This window comes from Urocitellus parryii, chromosome 13 (assembly GCF_045843805.1).
Source record: "Urocitellus parryii isolate mUroPar1 chromosome 13, mUroPar1.hap1, whole genome shotgun sequence".
Lineage (NCBI taxonomy): Eukaryota > Metazoa > Chordata > Mammalia > Rodentia > Sciuridae > Urocitellus > Urocitellus parryii.
In genome coordinates, this window is record NC_135543.1 from 25,637,679 (window position 1) to 25,650,116 (window position 12,438).

At 37.2% G+C, this 12,438-nt stretch overlaps 1 protein-coding gene across 6 annotated transcripts in view; it reads left to right on the forward strand.

Moving 5' to 3' along the window:
* Nucleotides 1-10,175, forward strand: part of Smad2 (SMAD family member 2) — an 87,285-nt gene extending 77,110 nt beyond the window's left edge. For all 6 annotated transcript variants that reach the window (XM_026393773.2, XM_026393771.2, XM_077792171.1 and 3 more), the window contains one exon: nucleotides 1,381-10,175. In XM_026393773.2, coding sequence (XP_026249558.1) covers nucleotides 1,381-1,504 — 124 coding nt within the window. In that variant the 3' untranslated portion in view covers nucleotides 1,505-10,175. The remainder of the gene's footprint in view (nucleotides 1-1,380) is intronic.
* Nucleotides 10,176-12,438: the final 2,263 nt, after the last annotated feature.

Sequence of the window (12,438 nt, forward strand, 5' to 3'; positions counted from 1 at the left end):
CTTGTGTCATGTTTAAAGGGCCATTATGTTAAAAAAAAGCAAAAGTAGCTTTGTTGACTTATTCTATATAGTGAATAAGAAAGAACTTAAAATGAGTTCTTTAGAAGAGACAGGATGTCATTGAATGATTTGTGATTCCCAGGGAGTAGCCCTTTTTGTTGAAGTACTAGAGGTGGTGTTTAAGCAAAAGCCTCAGTGATGTTGCCAAAGGGATGTTGTTCACTGGCTCTTTCAGAGAAAGTTGAACTTAGTCTTCTGTGGTGAGAATTTTGTTTGGGTCAAAATTCTATTTTGATACTGGGCGTGGTGGTTCATGCCTATAATCCCAGTGACTTGAAATGAGGCAGGAGGATTGAGAATTCAAAGCCAGCCTCAGCAACTTAGTAAGACCCTATCTCAAAATAAAAAGGGCTGGGGATGTGGCTCAGTGATTAAGCACCCTGGGTTCAATCCCTGATACCAAAAGGAGGGAAATCTGTTTTGTTTTGATATATTTTAAATTTGAACGCTGTTTCATTTAAATTCCATTCAATATTTGAGTGTCTACTAGTCTGATTGATTTAATGTGTAAGGTTTCCACATTTCTCAGTTTGGGGAAGTCTTTCCTAGTTCATATCTCTCCTCTTGGGAAGTCACTATGCTAAATTTTTTGTTGTTGTTCTAACATGGAGTATAATTTTTCATTTTTCTGATTGTACATGATGTATAATCACATCAGTTATGTCATTATTTATGTAAATACGGTAATAATGTCTGATTCATTCTACTATCCTTTATTACCCCACACTTCCTCCCCTCCCTTCACTCCCCTCTGCCCAATTCAAAGTACCTCTGTTTTCCTCTACCCTCCCCTTATTGTGAATTAGCATCCACATATTGGAGAAAACATTTGGCCTTTGGATTTGGGAGATTGGCTTATTTTGCTTAGCATGATATTCTCCAGCTTCATCCATGTGCCTGCAAACAACATACTAATTTTAATTTCAGAAAAGAATGTTTTTTAAAAATCTCTCAAAAAGAAAAAAAATCATTGCAATACTTTGAAAATCATCCATTTTTCCAAATAATAATCATATTCAAAATCATCCAAAAAAGGAGTTAGATTTTAGTATATAGAGGGTTACTTTTGGTTTTTTTTGGCGTGGGGCGGGCATGGGCATGTCATGGGTGGGTACAGGGTCTCATTATATTGCCCAGGTTGGTCTTAAGTCCTGGGTTTAAGTGACCACACCCACTTCAGCTTTCTGGGACTATAAGTGTGTACCACCATACCTGGCTAATACAGCATTTAAATTTCTCTGAATTCTTAATGCAGATTCCTAAATATAGCCATGTTGTTCTCTTAATTTCATGATTATTTTCTTGTATTCTTTCAAACAGAAGACAGACGGTAACAAGTACTCCTTGCTGGATTGAACTTCATCTGAATGGACCTCTACAGTGGTTGGACAAAGTATTAACTCAGATGGGATCCCCTTCAGTGCGTTGCTCAAGCATGTCATAAAGCTCATCACCAACTGAGTCCCATCAAAAGACTTAATGTAACAGCTCTTCTGTCATAGTATTTGTGTATGGTCCCGATGGACTTTGCTATCCAAAAATTCCAGAGAGAAAACAGCACTTGAGGTCTCATCAGTTAAAGCACCTTGTGGAAAATCTGTTTCCTATATTTGAATATTAGATGGGAAAATTAGTGTCTAGAAGTGTCTTCCCATTAAGGGGGAAAAGAAGATTTAAAGACTTAATGGTATCTTGTTGGGCATAAGACTGAGTGTCCCAAAGGTTTATTAACAACAGTAGTAGTTATGTGTACAGGTAATGTATCATGACCCAGTATCGCAGTATTGTGCCGTTTATATACATTTTAGTTTGCATAAATGAGGTGTGTGTGTGTGCTGCTTCATGATCTAGGCAAGCCTTTATAAAGTTACAGTACCTAATCTGTTATTCCCACTTCTCCGTTATTTTTGTGTCTTTTTTAATATATAATATATATCAAGATTTTCAAATTATCATCTAGAAGCAGATTTTCCTTGTGGAAAAACTAATTTTTCTGCCTTTTACCAAAAATAAACTCTTGGGGGAAGAAAAGTGGATTAACTTTTGAAATCCATGATTTTAATGTGTTCAGTGGGGCTTAACAGTCATTCTTTTTATGTTTGTTTATTTTCTGCTAAATCTCATTATAAGGAAACCATACTGAAAACCTTTCCAAGCCTCTTTTCTTCATCCCACTTTTGTTCTGATACCAAAACAGTGCAGCGTGACATCATTGCCAATTGTGCTGACACTGCTGGCACCAGTTAATTCTGGGTCCAGTAAAAGTTCATGCAGAGTAAGTTCCCTTGTCTTAGAACCAGATTTCAACAGATAATAATTGACTTGTGTAACCTATCAGTGTATTGATTTAACCTTCCGTATTCTCATAACGAATGCACAAGTGGCAGTATAATTGTTTTCAGGGATATGCTAGAATTACTTCAGTATATTTATCCTTTTTAAAGCCAATCTATAAATATAAATACCATTTTTTAAAAGGTATTTTAAAATATTTCAGCAGCAGGCCTTCTGCTCTTTGATTTAAGTAGCTTCATTTGACTTACTTACCAGATTGTATTATGAAACGGACCTTTTGTAAATGTAATTGCTTCTGCAAAATACCTAGAAAAGTGATGCTGAGGTATGATCAGCAGTTAAGGGCCATCTGTTTTTAAAGTATGTTGTATTCAATTTATAAATTGAATGTTATTTTACATAATTACGAATTCAGAATTTTTAAAATTGGGGGAGAAACTGTTTAGCAAGTTTTTTAGCTTATAACCTGTAGTCTGAGCTGATCTTAACTAATCCTGGGTATGTGGTTGACCATATTTTATGCTCTACAGTGAGAGGAGATTCCAGCAGCTCTGTTGGGAGTCCATTCTGCAGCAAGTTATTATTATGTCTAATGTTGACTCATTGCAATGTAAACGTTTCTTCTTGTTTGCATCTTAATAGAAATGGAAAATACCACTCCTGATCCTTTTTTCGTAAATTTTCATATTTTTGAAGATAGATACCTTTGGTACTTGTTCTTTGAGACCATATTCACCTGTATGTACAGGTATCGTTTTCGATACTTTCAGCATTTGGTTGTTTTCTATTGGATACTCCCCCATTTTCCTATATATTTGTGTATATGTATGTGTTCATGTAAAATTTGCTATAGTAATTTTTTTACTCATTCAACAAATATTTATTGTTCACCTGTTATGTGCCAGGAACTTTCTTAGCCTTTGAGTAAAGGTGAACAAGACAGCTACAGTTCCTGCCTTTGCTGAGACAGCAGTTATTCTAACCTGTAATCATCCTGTCTGTGAAGGAGATAAACAGGGTACTGTGCTAGAGAATAACAGATGGGATGCTTCAGGTAGGACATCGGGAAGGCCTCTAAGGAAGTGATGTTCAAGCTAATACCTGACCTAGAAGGACCAAACCATGTGAAGAATCAAGGGAGATAAGCACTCCTGGTGAAGAGAACACCATCAAGTGCAAAGGCTCATTCTAAAGGAGACTCACTCTTAGGTGTTAATTCTTTATACAGAAACCTCTACACAAATCCAAACTTGAAGATCAGAATGGTTCTACAGTTTATAATATGTTGAAGGTGGCCTTATTTTGTGATAGACTGCTTTGTGTCATTATCACTTACATCTTCTTTCTCAGATCTTGCTATAAAAATCTTGTTTGCACCAGGTCAATACCACTTAATCCACCAATGCTTTCTTTGCAATTTTTCACCAACATAGTGACCTGCTGCTTGTTTCCAGACTTCCAACTGCCAGCTAATTATTACTTTGGCCTATCTTGTGATTAGAGTAAATGTCCCAGTTATTAACCACTGTCAGGCCTGCTGGAGGTAATGTCTGTGGAGTGTCTACCCTTTTGGGAAGTTTTTACATGCAGGAGGACTTGTACTAATGTTAGGCAACAGATCTGGAAGCTGAGAACAGCTTTGAATGTGGTAGAAGGTCCTGGCAGTTGATCTTGCATTGATGTGTAGTAAAATGAAGTAGTGCCAACTATGGCATTTCAGTAGTGGGGCACATCTCCATATTTCAGGTGGGATTTTTTTCTGTACAGCCTGGAACTGGGACTGAACTCTGGAGACACCTATTGTATTGAGCAGTTATACTATTGAGCATTCAACTTCAGCACAGTGATTTCTTTTGTATGAATGTTTAATGATCATATTTGCTTTTTAATGAGATACTGATTTTTGCATTATATTTTTTCTACTGTGGCCTAATTTTTGTTCCTTTTTTTTTTTCCTTTATAGAGATGGTTTTTATTCCAAATGATAGGGTCTCCTCTCTTTTGAATTGTCCTTATTTAATCAGCAATATTATTTAGAATTTATTCTCCATGGTACTGGTGGTATCTGCACTGTAACACCCTGGGAACTGGATCGCCATGCTGCTAACCCAGTTCTAAAATGAGTTGGGATTTTCCCAGCAGCTCCACAAAGACGCTGTGAGGCTGGCTTAGGGTGTAGAGGCTAATGCTGTTCCCACTGACTTTGGTTCAATCAGTGGCAGCTTATTTTATATTGGAGTTCTGTCTGAGATTTCAAAAAAGAGGTTGATTGCTTTTTTAAGAATAAAAATTGAAAAGTCTTTATACCCAAGTTAGAAAATAAATCTGGATTTGGGCCAGTCTTTTGGAATACCACTGAATTGTGCTCTTTCATCCTGTTTAAAGAAGCTTTCCTGGTAAGGTCTGAACCATGCCAATTATAGTATACATTCAGTCAGTGAACACTTATTGATACCTATGTTTATCCAGCCACTGTGACAGATATTGAATAATAAAAAGATGACTAGGATATGGTTCTGGCCTCCAATTGGGCTTAATGTGTGGGCTTAGTTGTTCTCAGGACCTGTCACTTTGCCAGAAAAAAATCTGCCTGATTTTTCTTAAATGCTAAGTATTCCATTTATGTACTCTTACTCTGTATTCTGAGTCTATATTTGCAAATTATTTAATATCTAGTTATATTTTTTACCTTAAACCATTTGCTATTTTATTTGATCCATCTTTGAACATCTTCAAATTTTCTCCTTTGTTAAAATTATTTTAATTTCACTTTATTTATGCCTTTGTTGTAAGTTTTGGTTAAGACTAAGACTTTAAAAGTGAAAAACAATCAGTCTAGTCTCTTGCTGGTTGAAATCAAATAAAAGAAAGTATATACCCAGTTGATTTTCTACCTCTTCCAAAAGCTGCCCTTATAGATCTTGAAAATCTATCATTTTAAAAAATTACTAAATAGTTTGAGCATTTATTCTGTATTAGGCATCCTTTTGATCTTATAGATATAAAGTAACACAAGACAATCTTCACTGTACTTAAAATTTGTCTTTATGTACAGTCTTTGGTTTAAAGATGAACATTCCTATTTGTCCCCTTCTGAGCCATCTCCCCAAGTATCCCCCCCTGCCACCCCAGTGCTGGGGAGAAACCCAGGGCCTTTTGCACACTAGGTAAGCACTCTACCACTGAGCCCCAGCCTCCAGAGTATCTCTAGATAACTCACTAATCCATGGGTATAAGCAACCAGGGATCTTTCCTCTTAACTCTGATCTAAGGCATTGATGTTTAAATCAATCAAATTATTGCCCATTTTCTTCATATGCTTTACTTTGTTAAATCTTTTATATTCCTCAACTGAATTTTATTTTTCTTACCCTCTGACAACATGTATCCAAGTGGTACTTGCTGATTGTTCTTTCCCCTGTCAATTTGTATTTTATCTGCAGAATCAGAATGTCTCTCTCCTTTGAATTTTACTGTAATCCAGAAAAGGAGGGTGCTTTCATATGTTGTCTTCATTTTTTTTTAAACCAAGAATGTTAGTACTAAAATTGGTACACTGCTTTAATCTTACAAATGACTCTGAAATTCTGTCCAGTTAAATGCCTTTGTGACTGTCAAGTAGCAAATTATCAGATTCTATTTTAAGTTATATTTAAGATTATGGACTTTTCTGCCACTTGCAGCCAGTAATTTCCCTTTCATACCAGCCTTCTTCTATCTCAGAGCACTGGATTGTTGTTATTTAGTACGGATCAGGAAGACAATGGTGTGTGGTCTCCAGAGAGTTAGAATCCTGCTGTTGAGTTCCTTCTCTACCTTCCTATTCAAGTTTTCATGAATGTTCTGTTTGGACTACCTTTTGTGTGCTGGGATTGAGGGGCAAATTATCTTTTGGGAGTACAATTGCTGAGTTTTGAGCCTCAACAGCTGGGAAATGTGAGCTATACTAGTCTTTGACTGCCTTTATAATAGGAACTTCTCTCAAGTGTTCATGTAATTTCTTGAGTAGGGAGTGTTCTATCTTGGATATTATAGCTACCTTTACATTATAGCAGAACTGCCTCACACTTTTTAGTAGGAAGTAAAGCATACAAATTTAAATACACATACACTCATAGAAAAATTATCAGTTGGGGTCATTTTAACAATGATGAGTGATTCACTGTTTAAATCTCAGATCCCAGGAAAAAGTTCTTCACTTGCTTGTAGACATTTTCATGCCATGGATGAACCATCAGTGTAATTTTCATTAGCATAATTAGAGGTGGGAGTCAGGCAATACTGAGGATTGAACCCCAGAGTGCTGTACCACTGAGAGATGTTCCCAGCTCTTTTATTGATACAGAGTCTTGCTAACTTGCTGAAGCTGACCTTGAACTTGAAATCCTGCTGCCTTAGCCTCCTGAGGTGCTGGCATTGCAGGTCCATACCACCATACCTGCCAAAGTCCTAATTTGGCAGCTTAGCATGTCATTTTTTAGGCAGCTTGACAACAGTAATAAATGGAATTAATTAATGTCAAATAAAAGTTTGTCATATACCCCTTCACCAAGTTATTATACATCCAGTAGTCTCTAGAATGTATGGACCTAGTATTAACTTTTTTGTTAAGTTGCTCCCCAGTTAGTTCCTTTCTGTCCCCTTTAGATTGCGGCTTGAACCGGGCATGGTGGCGCACACCTGTAATCCCAGTGGCTCGGGAGGCTGAGGCAGGAGGATGGCGAGTACAAAGCCAGCCTCAGCAAAGCAACGCTCTGAGCAACTCAGTGAGAGACCCTGTGTCTAAATAAAATACAAAATAGGGCTAGGGATATGGCTCAGCAATCAAAAGATTGCTGCCTGAGATGCCTGGAAGGTACCACCACAAGGTAAAGACCTTCTGTATCTAGTGATTGCTTGAAGGTAGTTCTGGCCTGTTTTCTTAGCTGTACTCACAGAAATGGATTTTTGGATGTTTCTTAGGACTGTCCCTGACCAGAGAGGACCTGGCCAGGGTGTATTAACCCACATTAACATCAATATCAGTTGGCTTGCTGCCATGAGGTCCAGAATAGTACCAAAATTTCACTATTGAGATGTAAAGATTCCTTAGAAAAATAATGCAGCTGATGATAGAGGTGACAAGGATTCATTAACTCTACACGGAGGGCTTTGAGTTTTGTTTTTTTTTTTAATAAAATTTCAAGAAATAGGACATTATTCTATCTTTCAGAAAAATAAGAATTCTTTTCCAAACTTCCCAATTTGCTCTTTTGGGATGGGAAACAGGGATTTGCTTTTATTTGTAATTAAAAATAAGTTATTAAACAACAAAATTCATAATATATTGATTTTTAAGGACAAAAGTAAAGTTTTAGAATTATAAAAATACTTAAATATTATATATTTTCCATTTCACAATTGACAATTCTTTCTCCCTGTGGCTTTTACATTTTTGGCTATTTCACAATGTTAGTCACTAGGTAACTTGCCATATTTCTAGTTCTATATTAAGTTCTGCCCTTCACAGTGTTGTAACAAAAAGTTGGTTCTTACCGTTTGTCTATAGGAACAAGAGTCTTACTTCTTCCAGTGAAATTTTCATTTTCCTCAGAAAATAGCCGTTTGTCTTTCTTATTCACATTGGATTGTTCAAGCTGAAAAGAAATTTGGGGAGAAAGGATAGGGTTCTTTCCTTGTAAATTTATGTCATTGCCTTAAGAATGTAGTCATTTTGTTGCTTTATATAACTCATATGCTCACAGACTACTTTAAATCAGGAGAAATAATTATATGTAGCAATTAAGTAACATGCATGCATTTTTAATCAAATATTTCTTGGCAAAATGCAGAATTCTGATTGGGCATTTTTTTTTAGGCCACATTACCTCAGGCTTCGTGTTTGCTTTTTTGACCCTGACTTTAAGGCATAAATATTTATGTGTCTTTATTGGTGATAGTGTTGCTGTGACACTAAACATTTTGTGTAAGAGGGTAATACAAGAAAAACTGCAGAGATTAAGTTGAAAGCACTTCTGCAGTCTTTGAACTGCAGTGGCAGCATTGTAGGCAAAATAAAAATGTTCATATCTGAGTATATTTTTTGCAATTTCGCCCCGAGGCCAGATTTTCTGGTAGAGCACAGTTAAAAGTAACATAATTCTGGGTTTTTGGAAATACCCTGCAGTTGGCAGTCTTCTTTTCAATCTGTAAAGCAAGAATGTGGGCAATAGCTGGCATTGAATGTTTTCACCTAAAAAGAGTATGAAAAGGCATACAGAACTGGATTATGCACTTAGCTCTGAAAAATCTAGAAAACATACAGTCAGATACTATATAACTGGACAAAGCCAGAAGAACCTTTGGAAGGTTTGTCTGGAAACAGTTTTCATGGGTGAATTTTGATTAAACTTCTCACTAAATTGGGTACTCACAAATGTTTTTATATTTCACACCATTAAGTAAGGCAATTCTGAACTTCTAACCTTTTAGTAAGTTTGAGGAACTAGCCATTTTAGCAAGTGAGCTAAAAACATTTGGGGGGCTGATGTCCTTAAAAGTAGCCTTATACTTTGAGAAATTCTTAACTTTTTGCTAGTGATGTTAAGGGAGGTGTCCTTAGGGTGACCAGCTGCCCTCATGTGCCTGGACTGAGGGGTTTCCTGGATGCAGGACTCTCAGTACTAGACCTAGGCAAGACCCAGAAAGAGGTGACTACCTCAGGTGTTCCCGTGATGAACCCTTACTCCCTGACCTAGTTATGGTTGCTACTATGGTTGTCAGTGTTTCTAATTCTAAGGTATGTATTCTCTAGGCACTTATTATTGTGAATGGAACTTGAGATTTATAACCAATATAGCTAAAAGCACCAAAATGATGAGATAAGGGTGACCCAGAAAGGTAACTGGGTGAAAAGTGGTATATAGAGGGGACAACTAGACAGCCAAGTTCTTGAGAATATGTGTATATTCAGTACAAATCATGTTTCTTTCGGGGGTTAAATTTAATGTGAAATTTCAATTTTTCACAGTAAACAAAAACTTGAGTGTGGTTGTGGATTTCTCTCAGAGGGAATATATGGCCTTTGATGCTCTGACCTCTCTCACATCTTGTAGTCTCCTCTCAAGAAACCAGAATGTGGTATTTTATTTTTGGTGAATGTTGTGTATTGAAATTATTAAACACCATCAGCAAATAACAGGTGAAGGATTGGGTGTCCTTGTTATAGACTGGCCCATCTGCTCTCCAATTGGAAGTCCTCCGACTCCTTAGGTGCTTCCCAGCTGAACTCTGAGCGTGTGAGCTGAGGTTTTCTGAGGCAGCATCACCGTGCTGCAATGCGATGGATGTGGACTCCTCTTGCTCCTCTCTGCTAGTCCTCTGGCTGCATCCTCCGTGCACCGCGATGGAGACTTAAGTGTGTTCTTTGTAAGCTTTTCTCCTATGGTTGTCAGAAAAATGATGTGGTTCCTTTTTTTTTTTTTTTTAATTGAACAATGAGCTGAGGCTTTATTACATCTGGTTTTCAAGTTGAAATTGTGACATACTGATTTCCTTCCCCCGCCCACACCAAATATTTTAGTCTATTTAAAGTATTAAAAAAATAGTTCTGCTTAAGAAAACATTGCTTAAATGTCCTGTGATTTCTGGTCAGTTTATATATATATATATATATATATATTTGTGTGCAACTGTGTGTGCTTTCACTTTTTACGTTGTTTACTTTTACCTGTGTTAACAGTACTGTTGCCATTGAAAGGTGGACGGTTATCCTAGCATTAAAAAGAAAGCCATTTGAGTTGTTGACCATTTTATGGGACTGATTTTTAATGTTTTAATTGATTTTGGTTTAAAATGATCTTTTTACAAAGGGGATTACATTTTCGTATCCACTGCCTAAAGTATATGAATACAAAATTGTTGTTGTATGTACTTCATATATGTATGCTCTTAAGAGTGGATCTTTTTTGTTTTTTAAATTGTGTTAACACAAAAAACACTGTCCCTTCTCTCTCTCAGGTAGGTACTGCTTTATATAAACAAACACCGCACACGCCACACAGCCCTAGTTATGCATTTTAGCTTATTTCATAGCTTGCTTGTGCCAAATGAATGTTCTAATAGACAAGATCTAGTTGTACACAAATTAGAAGGTGAACTTCAGGTTTACTGTCAAAATACACTCGGCACAAGAAAAAAAGCGCAAATCCTGTTTTTCAAAGGCCCCATTGAAAAATAGTGGACATAATCTCATAACTAGTAATAAGATAATTGAAAAACTCAGGGAACTTTTTAGATCAGCTAGAATCTCTCTGTACTTTACAAGAGCTCAGGTTGTAAGTAGATGAGTGTTTTTCCGGTTAGCAGGCTGCTCCTTCAAATAATTTTAGACAAAACTTGCTTTAGGGTACAATGAAAAGGGGACCTCAGAAAACTAAAGCACATTGTCCTGTTTGGCATTGAGCAGCCCAGAGATCAGCATAGTTTCATTGGTTTTTTATTTGCAAAAAAAAAAACCTAAGCAGGCTGAGTTCTAAAATTGCTGCAATAGGTAACTGTTAACAGTCCAAAAAGGCACTTTTCAACATTGAGCTACAACATCCCTTCAGTTAACAGACAACTGGAGATCCTTCTTTACTGTTTCCTTACCCTGGGAGCACGTCTACTAGGTGTCCTTCTTTGGGGACACTGGTTACCTGCAGTGGGAGACAAATGACCCTGGTGTCTTACCATCCCACATGCTCATCAAGTGGCTGAAGAGTAGGGGACGACAACTAAGGTCTTTCTTCGGCAGTTTCCCTGCTTGGTATGTCTTTTTCCCCCTATTTGCTTCCCAATAGTTTGAAAGCCTTTGGTGTGGGAAGCAGGCATAATATCAAATTGATGGAATCCAGTAGCATTTTAACACCAGGTATGTCCAGGAGCTAAAGACTGTATTCATCTACTATTCAAAAGCATGTTTTCACCACATACTTGTTCCCCTTTCTTTTTGAGCTACTTGTCCTTTTCATCACAATATCCAATGAGACCAATCTAAAAACTAGAAGCTCACAGTATAAGACACAGAATAAAAATGGAGATGTCACACACACAATGAAAATTTTGCAGCTGCAATGGAGAATCAGTTTAAACTGATAGTTTTATTCATAATATCAACCACATTAATAGAAGGCAAGAACACTGAATCAGAGGAACAAGTTCAAGGAGAAGTCAGCAATGGGCCCAGTGTGCTTCTTGGAGAGTTTCCCAAAAGTAGACTCTTAACTCTGCTCCGGGTTAAGCTGCATTATCTTACTGGTTATAGCATAAATGAAATTTGACAAAGTTGTTTGCCACTTTTTACAATGTGTCTTCAGTGGTTAATATTGGGTGTCTCTGCCTTTCTTTATGCTATGTGGTAATAAGACTACTGTAAAATTTAAGTAGTTTAGGGAAGAGATGTGATTAGAGGAAGGAGAAGGTGCAATGTAGTCCAGGAAGAACATGGACAAAGTTAAGTATACAAGGATGCATTCGGTTTGGAGGTATGGAGAGGACTTTCTGAAGTGGTCAAAAAGATTTTGGAGCAACTCTTGATTTTAGGAATGAAGGTGCATGAAAAACAGACATAACTGAGCTATGGTGAACAGAAAACTGACTACCACAAGCCAAGCAGATGCTACTTTTAAGCCCACTTAGAGTAAAGCTAGAGAGTGGGAGGTAAATGCTGTAGATTGTTGTACCTTGGGTTTTTCAATCTACAATGAGATTGGTCTCCTGAACATTCAGTTGGCAGCAATGGTGAGAGTGCCAGCCATGACCCAGGCGAGGATGGGGGGGAGGGGAGGGAAGGTGCGACCTGCAGCATACTGTGGTTGTGTATTAATGAAATGGACTCTATATAACAGCTGAAGTTTGTTCATCTAGAGAACCTCCTGAAATTTTAAGCAGAGTGGTCATTCTGATAGTAGCAAATCTTCAGAGGCTGCAGCAGCTGCCCAATAGGGATTCTGTTTTGAGACCACCCATCTTGAACTACACTGGCAATTCACTTACTCTGATTTTAAATCTTAAGGTTCTTTGCATGAGAGATCTATATTGACTCTTGTTATTGGCAGTATTTGA